The sequence below is a fragment of the Stigmatopora argus genome, chromosome 8, assembly GCF_051989625.1.
Source record: "Stigmatopora argus isolate UIUO_Sarg chromosome 8, RoL_Sarg_1.0, whole genome shotgun sequence".
In the NCBI taxonomy this organism is placed as follows: Eukaryota; Metazoa; Chordata; class Actinopteri; order Syngnathiformes; family Syngnathidae; genus Stigmatopora; species Stigmatopora argus.
Genome location: NC_135394.1, coordinates 15,484,044 through 15,504,665, shown reverse-complemented (window position 1 = coordinate 15,504,665; position 20,622 = coordinate 15,484,044). Strand labels below are relative to the sequence as shown.

General features: G+C 41.0%; 2 protein-coding genes across 4 annotated transcripts; both read right to left on the bottom strand.

Annotated features, from left to right (window-relative positions):
• Positions 1–177: 177 nt before the first annotated feature.
• On the bottom strand, positions 178–11,461 carry btbd8 (BTB domain containing 8). 3 transcript variants are annotated; one of them, XM_077607816.1, is made up of 9 exons: positions 11,099–11,461; positions 9,712–9,779; positions 9,410–9,624; positions 9,106–9,143; positions 7,774–8,167; positions 6,693–6,771; positions 6,504–6,619; positions 4,100–5,485; positions 178–1,257 (listed from the first exon to the last, which is right to left on the bottom strand). In XM_077607816.1, exons 5-9 carry the CDS (start codon positions 8,093–8,095, stop codon positions 776–778), a joined length of 2,385 nt encoding a protein of 794 aa, XP_077463942.1. In that variant the 5' UTR covers positions 8,096–8,167; positions 9,106–9,143; positions 9,410–9,624; positions 9,712–9,779; positions 11,099–11,461; the 3' UTR covers positions 178–775. The 3 variants fall into 3 exon arrangements, with proteins under 3 accessions (XP_077463942.1, XP_077463944.1, XP_077463943.1); XM_077607818.1 differs by having other exon boundaries at positions 6,504–6,616; XM_077607817.1 differs by having other exon boundaries at positions 7,774–8,164.
• Positions 11,462–12,937: 1,476 nt separating this feature from the next.
• Positions 12,938–20,306, bottom strand: ephx4 (epoxide hydrolase 4). The gene is made up of 7 exons (XM_077607349.1): positions 19,267–20,306; positions 17,909–17,994; positions 16,901–17,058; positions 16,680–16,808; positions 16,498–16,601; positions 15,364–15,512; positions 12,938–13,421 (listed from the first exon to the last, which is right to left on the bottom strand). The coding sequence occupies exons 1-7, from the start codon at positions 19,489–19,491 to the stop codon at positions 13,196–13,198; spliced, it is 1,077 nt and encodes a 358-aa protein (XP_077463475.1). The 5' UTR covers positions 19,492–20,306; the 3' UTR covers positions 12,938–13,195.
• Positions 20,307–20,622: the final 316 nt, after the last annotated feature.

The window sequence follows — 20,622 nt, the reverse complement described above, 5'->3', positions numbered from 1 at the left end:
GGAAGGAAATCTGAGATACTTTGACGGAAGATGTTTTTTTTAAATAAAAAAATTATAGTAATAAGAAAAATAAATAAAGTGAAACCGGAAGTTGCGATCTATTCTTCTAGCTTGGACTGTGCGGAATTGCTAAAAATATTTTTTTAGTTTTGTCTTAAAAGGTCATCTTCAACCTTGCCTAGACTAAATTCTTTATTGGAGAATGGTCATTAAAAAAGTTACAGCCATATTTATGAAGTTTTAAACAATGGATAATGCAAGCCAGCTACCCCAGCCTGTTTACATTTGTGTAGCTGAAAATGCATTAAAACTCAGCAGTTACTAATGCTTGAATACACAACTCAACTATATTCTCCTAAAACAGTTACTTTCAGTCTGTTGAACATAAAACTAATTAAATTTCCCACATTTAGCTCTGTTTATGTAATTCAATACAGTCCCTGTTCACTCCACAAAGAAAACATACTTGCTAGCCAATTTTGCATCTGTTAACGGATTAAACCATTTACTCTAGTTTTATTTTAGTAATATGACATAAAATACAACACTTGCCACAATAGTTTTTTTGAGGAATCGATTAAAACAGTATGATCAAGATTTTACAGCGGCACAGGTCAATCATGAACCCTTTTTCTGTGATTAAAAAATGTTTTGTAATTACCACATAGCCTAGATGTGCAACAAGAAGTAAATACCGGCACACATAACAGACGGAAGGATTTTTTCTTAAAGGGTTGACTAAAAATTCCATAAAATGTAATATTTCTTCGACACGTTAGTGATGCGTTTCCAGTTCCACGATGGTCCACTCCCCTTGCGGCGAGGCGGCATCTTCTGGGGAGAAACTGGTCACCGTAATGCTGGTGGACGAGTCCTCCATGGGCGATATGAGTTCCGCCCAGCGTTTGAAGGTCTCCCTCTCCGGGGACAGGAAGTCCCTGGCGTCCAAGCAGTCCCTGGACAAGGACAGCGTCTGCTTGATGAGGTACTGCGCAAGGTTGAGCTCTTCCGGCACCGGGTTGATCACACCCAGATTGGACTCCTGGTCCGAGAGGAGCTGCCTGAGCAGGTTCCAGTCCCGCTGGGCGAACTCGCTACGTTTGTCCTCAAAGTTCCCTGGTCCCGATCCGTCCCGGTCCGAACGGCGGGCGAGCGCGCCGCCCGTGTCCGTCTCGTTATTTGGAGAGACTGCTTTGTGGGACGGCGTCGGCCGGCGGTCGCCTCCGCCTAGATCCAATCTGTCACAAGCAATGTCGCCTAAAAACAATTGACAATATTGCAAAATGACAAACTGTATCACAGCCCCGCTGGTGGTCTGGTTTTCGATCATTTTGGGAGACCAATCATAGCCACTGAAGCGGCGGAAAAATAAATATGGAAGCCTGCAGCAGACTCAAGTTGTGGAGGGAGCCACGTGCTTTAATGCAGGGGTGTCCAAACTTTCTTTCCAAGATATGTAACATGGTTCGGTAGTTCCATTATCAATTATATAAATGATAAAAAAAAATAGTCCCAACAAATGAGATCATGCCCAAATTCTAGAAAGGAAGATAAGCTACCACAGCTACAATTGCCATCACAAAGTCATTTTTCAGCTCATTTCATGTAGGCTAGCGCTAATTAGCACAAATGCTAGAGGCCAATATAAGGATTAGCACAACCACCGGTGCACTTTTGAGTAAAATTTTGAACTAACAGCAAGAAAAATAAATTTAAAAAAATAAGTAAAATCTTATATAGGAGATGTTTACGGTTATGGGACACTAAATTAGCTAAAATAAAACTTCTTTCGAGTGAATTTTTGAACCAACAGCAAGAAAAACAAATTAAAAAAACAAGCAAAATCTTGTATTTGAGATGTTTATGGTCATGGGAAGACTAAATTAGCAAAAATAAAACTTCCAATCAGTGATCCTAACAAACATTTTACGTTAATACAAGTAAAAATTTTCCCTACGTTGTATTTTTAAATTAAAAAAATAACTGAAAAAGTAAAAATAATTATTCACTTTAAAATATACAACTTCTAGGAATATTTTAATTTATTTAAAAATATGTCCAGGAAAGTCACTCTTTCTATAAAGGGTTAAAAGGTCATGAATTTCAGATTAACTGTCGAAAAACAGAACGCAACTGAAATAGGTCGAGTTGTTAGCAATTTCTGCTAAATTTTGTCGCATCTGTCACTTACCAGGCTTTTTAAATCCAACTACATCCATATCTTTATCGTCACAATCTGTTTCGGTGTTATCTAGTGAGATTAAACTCTTTCTCATACCGTTCTGATGATTTTTGGTTTTAGATAACACCAAGCAACCTCCAAAAAAACCCAGCAGGGCCGCAAAATGGCCTCAAACCAGACTTTGGACACCCCCGCTTAAACGCCTGCAATTACAGCAGAAACAGCATTTTTAAATGCATATTTTGTTTATTATCCACATGCTCAAACAAAGCAACAAGCCATGCAACTGCGCCAAACTTGGAATAATACTTCCATTAAAAGCAGTTGGCGTCATTGTTTTCATTTTAGGAGTTTGGACAAAAAAGGAAAGTCAAAACGTATCACAGTCGGAGGACGGGAGCAAAACGACAGAATTCTTTTTTGCCTTTAGCGTCGAGAAGAAAGTGGACAGGGCACGAAGGAATAGAAATGAAGAAAAACGGCAACCAAAAAATGGATGATAGGGAAAGCAGCAGCATGCCAAAATAATACATAAGATCAAAAACAAAAGGAGAAAATAAAGAACAACAAGGAGATGCAAATATCGTTTTATTCCAATTGATTTTGCTAGCTTGAATAAAAAAAAGAAAAACAAAGCTAACATGCATAGCATTTTAACAAACATCGCATTTTTTTTTTATTGTGTGGAGTAGTATTTTCCGGACTAGAAGTCAAACTTTATTAAAAAAAGATAAAAATGATACTTGTTTTTTTCCCCATTTATGTTCCGTTATTTTTTTAACAATTTTATGTGGACCGAGAAATCATGCTTCGAGTTTAAATAATTTGTCATAGTCGTCAATGAAAGATAAAAGATGACAGAAATCACAGAATGTTGACTATTTTTACCATTAAAATAAATTCTAAATCCATATGGGCAATTTTTTTTTTAGAGATTTAAAGATTTTTGTAGTCCTGTATTTTTCACATTTAAAAATATAAATATATATAACCTCATATATTTTTAAAAAATAAATTCAAAGAAATTTGATTGTAGAAATCAATTTAAATAAATATTTTTAAATAAATAAACAAAATGTTAACTTTTGCTCCCTTTATGTTTTTAATTAAAATCTTTTTTAAACGCGAAAAAAATAGATTCATATTCACCCCAGATTTTGTACTGAAATAATCATACATTAAAAACTAAGCATGAAATATAAGTGGAATAATTTCAGGTTTTCCTTAAAATTTATATTTTTTTTTAACCTTTTTTTTTTTATTTAAAACAATCAAAAAAAAAAATTCTGATAATTAATACTTTCTAAGAAAAGCCTTTAAAACGTGGATAATTTTAGGTCCATTTTTAGCCCCCAGCTTTGAGAGCAATAGAAGCCCAATCCAATGTATTACTGTCATTGGCAACGACTTAAACCCTAAAAACAATAAATACATTTTCTAAAAGAATGGACACCCCCTAAAGCAATAATGTGTCCCAGTTTGACCCCCCACATTACCGGGCGTCAATCATGCTAACACATTTCGTCCAATTTTCCCTCCGAGTGAGGCTATGGTCGCTAAACGGCTAAGCTAGCATAGCTAGCTAGCATTGCCGCACGTTGCCATTAAAATGACCATTTTGGTGTCTGCGGTGCGTTAAAATGCGTACACGGCATCTTGAGATGGAAATATGTAGCGTAGCATGACAAAAAAACAACAAAAATTCCCAAATAGAAAGCGTTAGGGTGAACTTTTTGGGGGGGCTCCGGCAGGGTTTAAGGATATCGACGTTGCAAATTCAAATACGCTGAGATGAATATTTACCCATGGAGTCGATTTGAATTTGAACCTGAATGTCTTAAGATATAATATCCTTTTTTTTAGGTCAGGTTTAGGACTTGAGGGGGATCAAGGAAGGCTCCATAGATCATACGTTACCTGCTGGAGATTGCGCAGCAGGCGCGGGAGAGCCCCCCGTCGCGTGTGCCTCGTTTAAGTCCAGGTGCAAGTCGGCCTTCTTCATTCCGTTGACGAACGGTCGCCGGAGGTCCAGGTGACACGGACGCTCCTGCGCCGGGGGGTCTCCGGCGGCATCCCGGATGGCCTCGTCTCCGGGTTCCTCGCCCGGTTCCTGGCGGGCGGCGGAGTCCCCCTCGAAAACGTCGCACGGGGTCCGGGCCCCGCCTTCCTCGGAGGCCATCTCCTCGCACTCGTCCACGGAGAGCAAGACGGATCGGCGGAAGCCGGAGCGAAAGTCCGCCGCCTCGTTCCCGCGCTCGCCGGCGCCGTCGTCGTCGAAGGCCAGGTTGACGATCCCGCCGAAGGGAGGCGAGGGCTCGCCGGGACGCCGGGCGGGGACCACCTCCACTTCGGACTTCTCTTCCTCCGTCTCCTCTTCGTCCTCGTCCTCCGACGTCTGATTCCCCGGGAGCGTTTCCGCCATCGCCGGGGCGCCGGAGCGCCCTTCCTTGTGCGACGGGGGCGGCGGGCGTCGCCGGGCTCCCTCCTCCTCGCTGGTGGTCTCCACCTCCCGGCCCCGTAGCCGGACCTCCACCCTCAGCCCCGCCCCGCCGCCCTCGTACAGCTTGAGCTCCTCGGGGGTGCTGGTGTCGCTGCTGCTGCGCCCCAGGAAGTCGCGGCAGCGCATGGTGCCGCACTTGGACGTGCCTCCCTCGTGGCAGCCGTCGTCGTCCTGCGAGCCCCCCGCGTCGTAGTCCTCGGAACGCGGCTTGATGTCGTCCGAGGAGGTGGAGTGAGTGCTGCCCGTTTCGGAGGCGGGGCTTATCTGCGGACGCACGGCGCCCCAGGAGTCTTCCAGGGGGGCGCTCGGACAGCCGACGGGCGCCGGACTTTCGGATTTTTTCACGGCGCCGACGCATTTGTCCGTTTGCGGTCCATCGGATACAATCGCCGTCTTCTGGACGGCGGAAGGAGACAAAGTTGTCTTCTTAACGGAATCTTGCTCTTGACTTGCCGTTTTCGCTTCTTCACAGCCGCCGACCTTCTCTTCTTCGTTTTTTTCCCAGTCTAAACGTTGAGCATTTTCCTTTATTTCGGGTCCTTTAGCATGTTTAGCTAATCCCGATCTTGTCGAGGCTCTCTCGGATTCTGTGGTACTTTTATTCAACTTTGGTGGCGACTTGTTCGACGGTGTCTTAAAAGGCAGCGCGGACGCTTTGGTTGGTTTGGTAGAAGATTTAGCCGAGGCTCCGGTTAAGACTTTTTTGTTGCTTTCTCCGTTTGCTTTGCTCGGTGAAGATTTGACGCCGTTCAAATCTTTCCTGGGCAAAAGCTGCTTTTTAACAGGAGCTCCATGCTTCAGCGCTAAACGACAGAATGAGCAGACAGACGGCTGTGAACAGGAAATTCACACATGCTATACAAATATACCATATTTTCTCGCATATTCCGTGCCTCCGCGTTTAAGACGTACCTTTAAAATTGCTTTAAAATCATAGAATTTGACCATTTCTCTCGTATAAGCCCCCCCCCCTGATTCACAATTTTCACCTCCATGTTCATGGTTTTAATAGGGAGTACAAATGTGTTACTTTTAAGGAAAAATCTTAAGAAAAATCATTGCACATGGTATTTCTGAGATACTGTATAAATCAATTGCTGGATTTCATATTCCTACTGGCTGCACGTAGACAAATTCAAAAAGGAAGTCATGTGAGCAGTACAACCAGGAAGTGTGCGGCCCCCTGAACAAGCAATGACAGGCACAAATGAGTTTTTTTTTACGTTTTATGCACGATACGGTTGATTTTTTTCTTGAATTTCATTCATAGACGTCAACATAAATTGTGTTTAGCGTTTTATCTGTTTATCTTTTCTCTATTTTGGAATAAATGACCACATTGGCCGCATTGTCTTGCGTTTCGTGGCTGTCAAGTCTAATTTGTGCGCATATAAGCCGTACCCTGGATTCAGTCCTCATTTCTTTGAGTGACAAATACAGCATCTATGCGAGAAAATACAGTAAGACAGAAATCCTACACATCCCGACTCTGATTTGCCTTTCCTGCGCTGCAACCGATCTGATCCAATCAATACGAGACGAATCGATCCGTCTATTTTCTCCCCCATCCACGTCAAGTCCTGCAATTTAGCACTCGCCAAACAGGGACAATATTCAGCCTTTCAAAGTGTAGAACCTTAATAGAGCTGCCAAATACTACAAATCTTCTGTAGTTTACCCGTTTTAACTCATGATTCCTTTCAAAACGCAATGTCATGATCTAAATAGGTTTTACATTTTGCACAATGTTAATTATTTAGAAAAATAAGTGGCCTTTTCACTTCCTCTTCAATGACAAAATCGTAGTATGTGGAATCTAACCGTGATTTTCTCGCAGTCCTTGGCTCCTGGTTTTCGCCATTCCGACCACTGCGCCCTCTGCTGCTCCGGGTTTGACTTTCCCGACTTCTTTCGCCTTGGATCTACTAGCGGGACTGCTGAACCAAGACGGAAAACACAAAAGGTTTGTCTCTTAGAAATTGTTGACTGTTGTGATTTGCGCCAACTCACCTGCTGGTCTGCTTGGTCGAATCCGATTTGCTCGTCGGCACTTTGTTCGCCGGCTTGGCCTGCAGCTTGGGTTTGGTTCCTGAAACAGCGTCGTAAATCGGAAGAGGTCGTTGAGGACAAACGCCTGACGATTGGCGTTCGCCTGCTACGCTCTGATACCAGAGGCATTGCTAGGTCAGCTTAATGCTATCGGTGATGACTTTGGAATTTAGTGGCCTTTTTTAAGCGCAAAATCTCAAAATGCTCAGTCAGGCAAATGGACCCCCGCCTCCCCCCCGTTGCGCTCTACCATTAACCCCACGGCAGCTGTGCGGGGCTTAGACGTCGGCGGTTGAGCAGCTGCTGACTCGCTGATAGCAGACTGGGTGCTTTATCTTTTCCTGTCTACATGTTTGATGACAAAAATCTTACAGAAAAACAAACAGTCAGATTCCAGTTCCACATTTTTAAGATCTGTTTGAAAAAGCTTCGGAGAGACTCAATGTAAATGAGCCATAAGTAAGTTCGCTGGCCGTAAATGGTACTGCAAGCAAATCAAAACTATTGAAGAGCTCAATAAATCGTTCGGGTTGCCAGATATATTTGCTTCACAATGGAGCATTAAGATCTGGGGTGCCCAAATTAAAAATAGTAATAAAATAAAGAGGACATAAATGAAAATATAAAAGATATATGTATTTTGTCATTGTATTTTTTCCCTTTGCTATTAATTTACATACTGACTGACCAGAGGGGTACTTTGAAATTACTTTTTTCCCCAGAATATGGCAACCGGGAGATCAGGATCTTATGACAATTGCGCAGATCCTCATAGGAAATAAACGTTACACTACCCAGTTTGTCCACTGGCGTCGCCAAAATCACAGATTCTGAAATTTACTTTGTGTTTTTTTAACATTTCGGTCAGATGAAGTACCTAAAAAACAAAAAACAATTCTTAATTTTTCATTTTTAGTCACTGAAATACAGCCAATTTTATGCAGGAAGCTTTTTTGGTTGAAGACCAGTGTACTAAAATGCACTTTTTTGCATGTGGCCCCTCTAAGCGAACAAAAATAATGTCAAAACAACAATTAAGTACCTGGAATGGACGGGTTTGCAGCATAATGATGGCTCTTGCTGCCATTTTCCGGCGAAACGCCTGCTGCAAGGGGGGCCTTCGGACCTCTGGATGCGCAGCTCGGAGGGGAGGTCCTGACCCTGCTCGCCGGTTGAACCTTCTCCGCTTCCTTCGTCACGCGAGATCGAACCGGAGGGGCCACGTCCCGCCCGGCGCCGTTTAAAACGGGCGCCCCCCGGATGGTCGTCTTCGCCTTGGCCGCCGTGCTCCGTTCGGTGGCTTTTTTGCCGGTGGTTTGTCCCTCTCCTGGTTTGTGGGGGGTGGTCAGGGCGTCTGACTTCATGCCGGGTGGAAGAATGTGCACGCTTCGATGCTTGGACTCAGCGAATGGAGAGCATCCTAGTAGCGCTTCCTGCTGTTCAATACAAAAAGATCGGTACACAAAATTTGTTTAACCATAGAAAGGTTTTGCCATGAGCAATGTGGGCGACTGCTTAGGGCGCAATTTTTTTGGGGGGGGGGCGACTAAACCTTATACTGAGTTGGTATAATGTGTGTTGGACAATGTTGCTGTCAACCCTTCAAGGGACTAAAGATAGAAATTAGCCTTTGGCTATAAACTTACATATTTACATTCATTAACATGAATATGCATACCTGTCAACCTCTACGTTTTTCCCGTATTTTATGTTTTTTGATCAATTCAAATAGTGGGATTTTTTTTAAGAAGCTTTTTTTGTAAAAGTGATTTCGTTTTACCCATTTCGGCTGTAAACTGGATCTTTTTGGTCACTTTAGTAGACGTAAAATGTCATCGTCGACTGCTAACATTGTCACATTTGCCTTTTCACTATATAAATATAGCGCGTCAGTAAGCAATGTACCCAGACAGTCAAGCAGTCAGCGTCACACAGCGACATCTACAGAATCTTCAATTTAGTGCATACTGATTTGGCACCCCGTCCACTTTGGAGGACATTTTAGACTTTTAAATGCGACCTATGTTAGTAAATATGTGCCACGTTCCATTTGTACAATTTTTTTAAAAATCGCTTAATAAGGGGAATTGCAGTTGGCCGAGGATGACAGGTATGAATATGTACATGTTCATTAATATGTACTGTCCTTTAATTAAATCAATCAAACCCAGTTTAAAAAAACGGCACACCAATGGCAGCCCGTGAGTTAAAACATCTCATAAAATCCAGTAAAATTAACATAAGTGTACACATGACCAAAAAAACCCCAGAGAAATGCATCAAAACAAAAACCTCCATTTACCCACATATCATCCAACAACAACAACATCCACCACACTTCACTTCACCCCAATATAGTAACAACAACAATTACCAGTCAACTGCTGACGACGGTCTTCCGATGCGGACCATCTGGAGAAAACAGAAAAAAAAAATTCTCCGTTAGCGTGTTGCTAGCTTCCTTTACCGCACACGAGCAGAATCTTCTGAACGGTAAATAACCACAAACAGCCTGATGAGGTCATCGGTGTGTTTTCCATGCGGTCTGGACATGCTGATAAAATATTCAGGTGGCTAATTTAGCGGACACGCGCACTGTGGTCCATATAAGCCGCCCTCTACATATTGATCATGCAGTTAAGGATGATGATGATGATAATAATAATAATAATATGGACCTGCTCGGCTGGCTGCTCCGTAAACCACGAGAAGCTGAGTTGAGGCGCAGTAGAGCGGCGTGGAATGCGTCTGGTGATTGGATCTCCTGGGTGCGTGTGGGTTGTTAAGAATGGAAAAAATGGTGCTGTGCGCTGTGGGCCAATCAGCAGCTGCTCGGAAGGGCCTTTCATCGCCATGGCAACTGGCCACCCCGCCCTCCGCCGATTCCCTCTCTCTGGCGCAGGAGACGCACCCGCGTGCGTTGCATCAGATTAGCCCCGGACCACTACGGCTTTAATCCGCGAGGGCGGCGTCCACTCACCTCGCGAGATTAGCGGGCCGGTACCTCCGCCAAGGACGCTGACGCTGTCGTTTGGAAGTATCAGTCCACTGTAAAACGGACATCAAAATGAGATGAGTTTATGGGAGATATCTGCTAGCTCAATGCTAACATCTGAGGTGAAGTGTACTCATAAGCATCATGTGAAATACTGCGTACAAGAAACATTTATAGGTTTTATGTATGAAATCAAAATTGTCTTTTTTGTGGTAGAACTTATTACAGTATTCCCTCGATTATCACGACTTCACTACTTAGTGACTTTTTTCTGCAATTAATTATATATATTATATATATATATATATCATACCTGTCAACCTCTGCCGATAACTGCCCTTATAAATGATTATGATTCCCCATACAAACCCCCCAAAAACCTTACAAACACCGTACGACTCGTACTGTTTGTAAGGTTTTTTGGGGGTTTGTAAGGGAAATCATAATCATTTATAAGGGCAGTTATCGGCAGTGGTTGACAGGTATGATATATATATATATATATATATATATATATATATATATATATACATACAAAAATGTAAACGTCTACATTAACCGTGATATTCGAGGGGATTACTGTATCTACACCTTTCTAAAACATGTGCAAGACCATTTAATTCGGCTATGGTGTAAAATGAATGCCACAATTACATAGGCGTAATGTGAAATACCGTGTATGTAGAAATTGTGATGCGATGCTAATTGTGGGATCATAACGAGGTGAGAACAACATGCTTGAAGTGCCGATAGTTTAGTGTGTATGTTAGCAAGGCTTAGCATTAACTTTGTTAGCCACAAAAACATGGCATGAATCTAATGCGGTATGTTTTGGTAAATAAGTTATATGTCCGTAATGTACATTTTACTAAAACAATTTGAATGGCAAAAACTGCAGAGGAAAATTGCAATACATGAATTGCAGTTCAATGCTAACTAGCATGTTGAGCATTGATTTTAAAGAAATTAGCTTTTTCTTAAAACTTATCGGATTTCATTGGGAATTACTATATTTTTTACTGTCCATGGTAAAATATATAATATTAAAAGGCCACAAAACATTGTTCCGCGGGCCTCAACTAGCCCGCAGTCCGCAGATTTGAAACAGCAATGTACTCAGGCATGATAATTGAATTCTTTCAAATTGAATCAAGGTGGTCTTTGATTACATGATCTCCATGGTTCCTTCCTGTGGGGAAAAAAGATGGGACTGGGAAGATAATGGGCTAACGATATTTACCTCAATGATCTCTTTTGTTGGCATTGACGATGAGAACGTCCAATCGCCGCCAATGGCAGCCAGCGAGTTAAGTTAAGTTAAGTTCCCATGAACATTTCAGGCCTTTCTTTTTAGCACTCGGCGTAGAATCACCTGACGTGTGGCCTCAATGTGTCACAGGAAGTCTTCAAGTGCACGGAGACTTCCCCGGCTGGACGTCCACTCGCGTTTAAGCTAGCGTAGCGTCCCCGGACCCGCAGGGCCAAAACGCGGTCCTCATTAATCCGGTAGCGGGCGTCCTCGTCGCTTCCTCTGTGGGGGGGGGGGGGAAAAAGGAACGGGCGCACGCGGGATTGACCCTGAAAGTCAACCGAGTCCACAGTGAGACGTGGGATTTGTGCGTGGCTAATTGCCTCGCGGCCGAATTTCGGAATCAATTCCGGATACTGAAAGAAAAGAAGTAAGAAAAATGACTGCACTGCAACAATACAATTTTTTGGCTCCCATTAATAAAAGCAAGAAAATATGACAACTGTGCCTTGAAACCATTTTTGGCTTCGCATAAAAAATAAACACAGAAGGAACCAATAGCATTTTTTGGGGCTTTCGATACTGAATTTTTTTTTAAAACAAATAAGAAAAATGACTAATGTTACACCGATACATTTTTTGGTTTCTGATATTGAAAGAAAATTGACTAGTGTTGTACCGCTGATTTTTTTTTTAAACTTCTGATACTGACAGCAATACCAGAAAATTATAAAAATTACGTGTTGCATAGATACAATTTTTGGGGGTTTTCGATACTGAAAAAAAAAACAAGAAAAATGACTAATGTTACACCGATACATTTTTTGGTTTCCGATATTGAAAGAAAATTGACTAGTGTTGGACTGAGGATTTTTTTTTTGAAACTTCCAATACTGACGGCAATACCAGAAAATGATAAAAATTACATGTTGCATAGATACAATTTTTTTGGTTTTCGATACTGAAAAAAAAAAACAAGAAAAATGACTAGTGTTACGCCGATAAATTTTTTGGTTTCCAATCTTGAAAGAAAATTGACTAGTGTTGGACCGATGACTTTTTTTTAAACTTCCGATACTGACAGCAATACCAGAAAATTATAAAAATTACATGTTGCAGAGATACATTTTTTTTTTGGTTTTCCTATACTGCAAAAAAAACAATAAAAATGACTAGTGTTACACCAATACATTTTTTGGTTTCCGATATTGAAAGAAAATTGACTCGTGTTGGACCGATTATTTTTTTTTTTAAACTGACAGCAATATCAGAAATTGATAAAAAAATTACGTTGCATAGATACAATTTTTTTGATTTTCGATACTGTAAAATAAATTCCAATTCGAATTTTTGGCTTCCGATACTGAAAGAAAACAAATAAGAAAAATGACTGATGTGACACCGATACAATTTTCGACTTCCGAAAGAAAACTCATTCGCTGCCGCCCTCCTACTTCAAAGGGGATTGGACATTTACAAGTGAATTCAGAGCAGGGGGATGATTGGTCGCCACACGATTTGACGTCTATAGACGTCCAGTCCCTTTGAGGTGGCAGCAAATTACCATTCCAAATGGACTGGATGTCTATACTAGTGATTCACTCATTTGAATTCATGGCAGCCATGTTGGTTGGGGCAATGTTCCCATCATCATGACTATGTTGTAACAGCATAGGTACATTTTTTCTTGTATATTTCTTAATATTCGACAATACCAGTGAATTTCCCAAGTACGGGATGAATAAAGTTTAATTTAATCTAATCAAAGAAGTCATTTTAGTATTGTATTTCTATTCGGGCAACACTAAAAATGACTAAAATGGACACGATCACGTCATCTCTTTGTTTAATCTCAACGCTATAAATATCATCTCGTCTTTTCTATTTCTGTTTTGACAGCCTAGAAGTAACAAAAATGTTCTTTTTAATCAAATATCTACTTTTAGAAGAAACCCACAAAAGTGACAAGAGGTGTGTTTATTTATAAAACCAAAATGGCGGCTCTGTGAACTTCGCAATACGTGCGCAGGTACATTTAATTAAAAATATAAATAAATAAAAAAGGGTGAGGCAAAAAAATGGGGGCAAAAAGTTTACAAGTGTGACGTGGATTTTTTTCCCCTACCCCCGAAAAGTTCTGATATTTGTAATTTGGCGATGGATTCCATCAGGTTGCCAGATAAGAAATGCATGTGAAAAAAAGAAAGCGTTCACCGTGAGTCAGTTCCTGCGGCCCTCCTTGAGGAAGGTCCACATGAGCGTGTTGACGATGTCGGGCTGGTCCTGCTGCAGCCAGTGGCTGGCGCCGGAGATGACGTTGAGGCGGAAGTGGCTGCGGATGTGCACGCGGCACGCCTCCGCCATTTCCTGCTCGGCGAAGGCGTCGCGCTCGCCCCACAGGAGGAGGACCGGAGAGCGCACCTGGTTGCGGCTTAGCGGCAGAGAGCTGCCGGCCGGTAAAAGAAAGGAAAAAACAGAAACATGGGTAGAATTAGATCTTTGTGTGGGTTCTAGACAGGAGCTGGAATGACGTGTTTGATATGTTATCAGGTTAAATAGCAAGGGGTGAATAAAAAATAGTTTTTTTCCCCTTTGTGTTCAAAATATTTAATTATTCATGTATGGCAAAACAGACTAAAATAGAAGAATAGAACGTTTAGATTCTAAACGTTTTGATTTCAAATATACAAAAATTTTGTTTGTTTTTTTGAAAAACCAAAATGTCTTCTATTTTAGTCTGTTTTGCCATACATGAATAATTAAATATTTTGAACACAACAAAGGGAAAAAAATAACAAACTATTTTTTATTTTTTTATAAAATGTTAAAAACGCTATATATATTTTTTTATTTAAAAAGAAAAAAACATCTAAACTTTAGATGTTTTTTCTTTTTAAATAAAAAAAATAGCGTTTTTAACATTTTCTATAAAGGTATTTCAATAGAATAGGAGAATATTTGTCTTATCATTGATATTATATTAGATAGCTTTATTCATCTAAACAACAAAAAACAGGCTGTTTTTTTCCTTTTTTCATTTGAATTTTTTTTATATTAAATATCAAAATATTTTTCTTATGTAGAGAAAAAAATTAAAGTTTTCCAAAATGTTATTTAATTTTTTTTAAATTAAATATTTATCTTTTTCTTGCCCATTTTTGCATTTTGATTTACATTTTTCACCCACAAACCTAAGACATTATAAATTTAAAAAATAAAACTGAAAACATTCCTAAACAAAAGACATTTCCTAAAATAAAATTATAAAAAAAAAATAGATGAAAAGAACCCCAAACTAATGAGGATAAAAAAACCTTATGTTTTCCACTTTGAAAAATATCCATAGCAAAATAGCTGCTAATTTTTTGACCCTCGTTAGTTAGTCGTGGATAAATGGCTGACCGATGGCTATCCTACTGTGAACTCATCCCTCGACATTGAAGTCCAGTTCAAACAGATTGGCTGTATATTGCCGTCAATGGCAGCCAAGGTGTTAACTTTTATCTCAGCTGTTCTGTTCTATAAAAAGCAGAACAGTTGTTAAGTAGCAGATGGTTTGCTTGTTCATGTGGAATTGTCATGTTGACTCACTCCAACACCATTTGTGCTCAGCTTCTTACATCATTTGCCAGTTGGCTTCTTTCTCAAAGCTCCACTAGTGGGCGCCACAATGGACGACAACATTTCACCCAAAAATAGCTTTTTCGTCAATTCGCCTGACTTCCATTTTTGATGCTGTGCTCGGTTAAAAAAATGGAAACATTTTCTCATATTTAGCGCTACGCAGTTTTTTAAAGATGATTTAAAAATTTAAAATCACTTTTTTTTGCATTTACAATATTTTGTAACTTCAGTGTTTATTTGACAAATTCATAGTGCTAAATATAAATCATAAATTTAAATCCTTAATCCAACTCAAACATTTAAATATTAAATAGCTCAGTTGTGACAATATATAATTTTATCATATATATTTTTTTAATTTGAACTAAAAACAGCATGGTTAGTGTTTATTTTGAGTCTTTTAAAATAAATAAACAAATACAAAATTACTGAAATGACAAAAGCGAATATTAACTATCAATGAGACTAACATGATGATATGAATGGATTAAATATCAATGTAATATTAAAATAGAATTCCTCTGCTTAATTGTGAATAATAAGTGAATAAACTCACTTGGAGATTTACTATTGATAAAGTTAATTTTTATCTGATAGGCCGTTTAAAGCGAGAGTGCTGTCAACCAATGAACGACTGCCTTCCCACTTCAAGCAGATGGTGATAAACTCATTGTAAGTTTCAATTCCACGTTTAAGACGGTCAGGTTTGTACGTCAACCGCCATCGATGTCATGCAAAGAGTTGGTAGAGATGAAAGTTCGCACCTGAAAACATTGCGGAAGTAGTTGAGCGCCGCCGTCAAAGCTCCAGGTTGCGAGAGCGTGTACAGGTACGCTTCCAGTTCTTCCGCCGTCAGACATTTTCCTTTGCGGGCCATTCCGGTGCTCCGGCTGGTGAACAACGATTTCAAAGCCTTGGAGAAAATTTAAAATGACAGGATGAGTCAAGAGAAAAGAGATTTGGCCGGGACACCGCCTTGTCCCCGTTTCTCTTCCCGTTGATTGCACGACACAAACAAATTGCATTGCCTCCATTTGGACGCCTTACGTAATGGAGCCTTTTGGTTTTATCATCCGGAAAAAAACTCTGGCTTCCAAAGTGCCCCAATTATTCAAATCATCTTTTGTGTGGTTGATTAAAGCCATTTCAGAGCAGTTTCCTTGGCATTTTGGTGCTGGGGGATAATCATCCAAAACACAATTTGAATTATTATTATTATTTTTTTAAACATATACATTTTTTTAAAAAACAAATTAAAAAAAATCCCTCACATTACTTTTAAATGAATAAACTAAAAGAAACTACTTCCATAATTCCTCCTTGTTCTTAATTTAAATGAATGCAATAATTTTAAAAAACGTTTCTCAGCTTTGATTTTTTTAAAGAACAAAAAAAATATAAAAGAAAAAAATAAAATAAAAAATAAATCATAAAATAAATCTCAATATAGAATGTAGTCAGTTATCAGGCTGTCAACATTTGACCTCCAAGAAAATATTACAAATTCCTTGGATTTTTTTTAATTTTTTAATAATTTCAGTATTTCTGACTGACCTGAAACATGACAAATTTACTCTAATTACCCTTTAGCCAAACACAAACGAAATGTTGTAATCAATACAAAAAAAGAAAAAGCCCCTCTTTAATCAATACAAAAAAAGAAAAAGCCCCCCTTTTGTCCAAATAGTGCTTTGAGTGCAATAACCTTGAATCCAATAAAAAATACCAAGACTAAAGAATTTCCCACACACAAGATTGCCCCCCCACTATCCTCGCTTCTATTTTTAGCCCTTGCTCTGACGCGCTCTTAAAATAAAACACAGACGGTGGGAAAGGCTGGCCGGCGCAAACACCGGCTTGCCCTTCAGCGCCGCTGTCAAGGTCGGTCGGTCGGCTACCTTAAAGTCCTCGATGGAGAGCATGAGCTCGGGCAGGCGAGGCAGCTGGAAGAAGAAGAAGCGGCTGCACTTCAACATCTGGCTGGGGTGACGCAAGGCGTAGTCTGCGAGCGTGACCACGAGAAGAGGATAAAGAACATTCCCGCCTCCTTGACCCGTTGCTGGCGACGGAGGAGCCTTACCCGCGTGGACGGACGGGTGAGGGCAGTTGAGCACGATGAGCTTGGCGACCATTTCGGGGTAGTTGATGGCGAATAACCACGCGATGGTGCCGCCCCAGTCGTGTCCCACCAGGAAGCAGCGGTTGTAGCCTAGAAGGCGCAAAAGTGTAACCGTGGCGACCAAACACTTAGGCGGTGGCGGGCCACGAGTTTTAAAACTCCCGACCCAGGGTGAAACTCACCGAGGTGCTCCACCAGGTCCTTGACGTCGGTGAGCAGCGCTTCGGGTCGGTAGCTGTCCACCGCCGGCGGCAAGTCGGACTCGCCGTAGCCGCGCATGTCGGCCGCCACCACGCGGAACTCGCTCTTGAATTCGCGTAGCTGGTAGCGCCAAGAGAACCTGCGGCGTAACGACAAAGTAAAAAATGCCATCGTTCGCAGCAAATGGATTGGACGCGCCAATGACTGTCTGGGAGTTCAAGTCCCACTGGAATCAAACGCCCTCTGCCGGATCCGTACTTTGCATTACATCGTGGGTTTCAACTATGCAGAGGCAAACTGTTACACCGAATGCCATTGTTGGCAGCAAATGGATTGGACGCCAATGGCTGTCTGGGAGGTTCAAGTCCCACTAGAAAGAATCAAACACCCAAATCTATAATTTCCCTTACGTCATGGGTTTCAACTATGCAGAGGCAAACTAATTATTTTTATAGCACAGTTTCAATTGTTATGGATCCATGCGAGTCCTGATAATATATTCTATCATCTAATAAACGTGTAAAACTCCTGATAGTGGCACTTTAAATTTGAGTTGGGAACAATCTAATTATGCGTGGCCAAATTTTTTCGGCCGATTTGCTAATTTTCTTTTCTTTTTATACTCCCGGTTCTTCAAAGTTTCCAGGCGAGGCGTCAATTTCCATCGCCAGGGCGAACCCAAATTGTTGTGACATCGCCACGGTCAGCGGCGAGGAGACATGGACGCAACCCGACAACGTCTTTGACCCCAATCCAAGAGGTTCTTATATCATAATCATAATCCCCGATAGGCTTTTGGGGTCGAGTTTGGTTCAGATTCCCTGAAGCGGGCTGATCGTGAAGCGCTTCTAGTCATTTACATGATAGAAAAACTAAACCAGATGCATACAATTTTCCGTTGCAATCTTGTAACACAACAGTAAATAACACGTGCAAACTGATTGTTAATGAATCGACCATGCCAACTTAGTATGGAGCTGCTCACCTACCAGAACTCGGGAAAGCCGTGAAGAAAGAGCATGAGGGGCTTCCCACGTTCACCTGCCGCCACGTAGTGAAATCTCAGGCCCGACTCCTGTGACACAGAAAGTCATATCATCAGCTTTTCAACTTCATTTAACGCTAATATGAAATTAGCCGGAAGAACTTCTCATGGTTGGTTTTTAAGAAGCAAAACTACTAATGTAAATGTATGCTTTTAGGGGCTAAATGATTGTCAAGTTGTTGTTGATCTTGTGGACACTAATTTGGAAGTCCTACTTCACTGATTGTCTTCAAACTCGGTATCAGCGGTCGGTATCCATCGTTATTAGGAAATAATGTTAAATTGATTAATTTCACTTGTGACCTTTGCACCTCTACGTGACCACATTTGGTCATGAAAAAATATCTTTTAAATCAGGGGTGTCAGACTCGGGTTGGTTCGCGGGCCGCGTTAACGTCAACTCGATTTCATGTGGGCCGGACCATTTTAGATAAACTTAGATACTTTTTATAAATGGATTAAAAGAACAGATTAATAACCCTAAATATTCCCTTTTTTATAGATCTAAAACAATGTTTATTTTAGTTTTTTTTTTAAATATATTTTTAGATTTTACAAAATGATTTTTGAACTAAAAACAGAAAAAATGATTAAAAATTTACAATTATTGATTTAAAAGGGGGAAAATCAGGAAATTTAATATACAGCAATACTCTTCATTTTAATTTAATCCTAAAACAGACAGTCGGCACTCATGATTGACTTTCCCGGGCCACACAAAATGATGCGACGAGCCAGATTTGGCCCCCGGGCCGCCACTTTGACACGTGTTTTAAATGATTCATCATTGTATTTTTGCTATTTCATAGTGTCTTTTTTGGACCATCAGACATCAAATTTCACGTGTAAGCCGCAGGTGTCCACATTAGATTATGGGATATTTACATCAAGACATGTATTATCTTGTATAAATCTGTATATAAACCACTGTGGTTCAAAGTGAGAGGGGAAAAAAGTAGTGGCTTATAGTTGAAAATTATGGCAATTATAAATTCAAGGAGAAAAAAAAGCTTAATTAATGAATTAACTAAAGCCCCAAGCAACAATCTAAAGTACTTTTTACCCCGCTAACGCTCATCCTTCACTGCCATTGGCGGTGCTAGATGTCCAATTTTAGTGTTGACAATGACAGCCAATAAGTTAAAAAGAAAAACTCCAATAAGTAATATGTGCAAGAAAGGGTTAAAAAAAAATTTAAGAAAAAAAAAATCAATGACGCAAGCGCAACGCCACCACTTCCCGCACGCGCCCGAGTTAAAAACAAAACGGGTCACGCGCCCCCGCCGTCACGACGCGGCTCACCTTGATCCGCACGTAGCAGTGCGTGCCCAAGGACGTGTCGTGCAGGCACGCCGGCGGCGCCTCTCGCGGCGTCCAGCGGAAGGTGGCCGTCGGCCGCGCGATGGCGCTCCAGCAGAGCCGCAGCAGCGCGGCGGCGCCGCAAAGCGCGCAAAAGGCGCCGACGAGCGACCAGTAGGCGCAAAGTCGCAGGCGCAGCGCCAGGCGGACGAGCAGCGGACGCGCCATCTTTGCATGGCGTTGCCAGTCCGCTTCGGAAGGGACGGCGGCGGCGGGCGCGATGAGGAGGATGATGATGAGGAGCGGGCGAGAGCAAGGGAGGGCGGATCCGCTCAATGGGAGGGAAGGAAAAAAAGGGAGGGAGGGAGGCAGGTTGTTATTGTTTGTGGCCAATCCGGAGTTACGGCTATTCTGGCACTCGCGTCACGTATACAATGGCAAGCACACGGGTTCAGTGTTTAAGGGCTTGAGGCTTGACAAGACCAGCACAGCTCAGTAGAGCAGATGTTATTTGAAACAATAACATGCCAGGTAATTAGCCGAATGGACAGAAGGGCCAGGTAATGTAGGAGCGGGTGGAAAAAAAAGTTAGAGTGCACAGAAAAATGCCTCATTCTAAGCAAATGTTGTATTTTAAAGTGGTTGTGATTAAAAACGAACAGGGTATGTTATATTGTTAAAGATATGGAGTTATTGGACAGTTTAGTGATGTGCCCGATTTGATTTGAGATCGGAAATCAATCACGATTTTCCTGAAATGGGAATTAAGTGAAAAAATAATCATTTATTTTTATTTTGAATTGTTAGGGTCTATAATAGAAGTCAACTAATATGTTTTTTTGCTTAAAGCACTTTAGTCTGAGTGCAAGTAATGGTGTTTAACCATTTAAGCCAGGGGTGTCAAACTCATTTTTTGTTGTTGGACATTCAAATTAGCACAAATTGTTTGCAATTATTAATTTAAAATGGAGGTAACACAGGAAATAATCTACAATCTTCCTTTGAATTTACTTTTCCGGGCCACACAAAATGATGCGGTGGGCCAGATTTGGCCCGCGGGCCGCCACTTTGACACATGTGATTTAAGACATTTTTTTTTAAATTTAACTCTACATGTTTGATGTATTCATCTTTTTTTAACAACTGCTCTCATACTGACCTTGTCGCCATTATTATTGCACTTAGCTGTCCCTGGTGTCGCCTGCTTTCGTCCTTCTTGGATTCGGTTTTTGTTTGTTCATTGTCTGCAAACAATATTTTAAATAAAATATTATATATTTCTTGTGAAATTGCAAGAAAGAAGAGAGAGAAAAAAATTCAACAAACTTAGTCATCACCAATTTCAGCAAAGCCAATGCT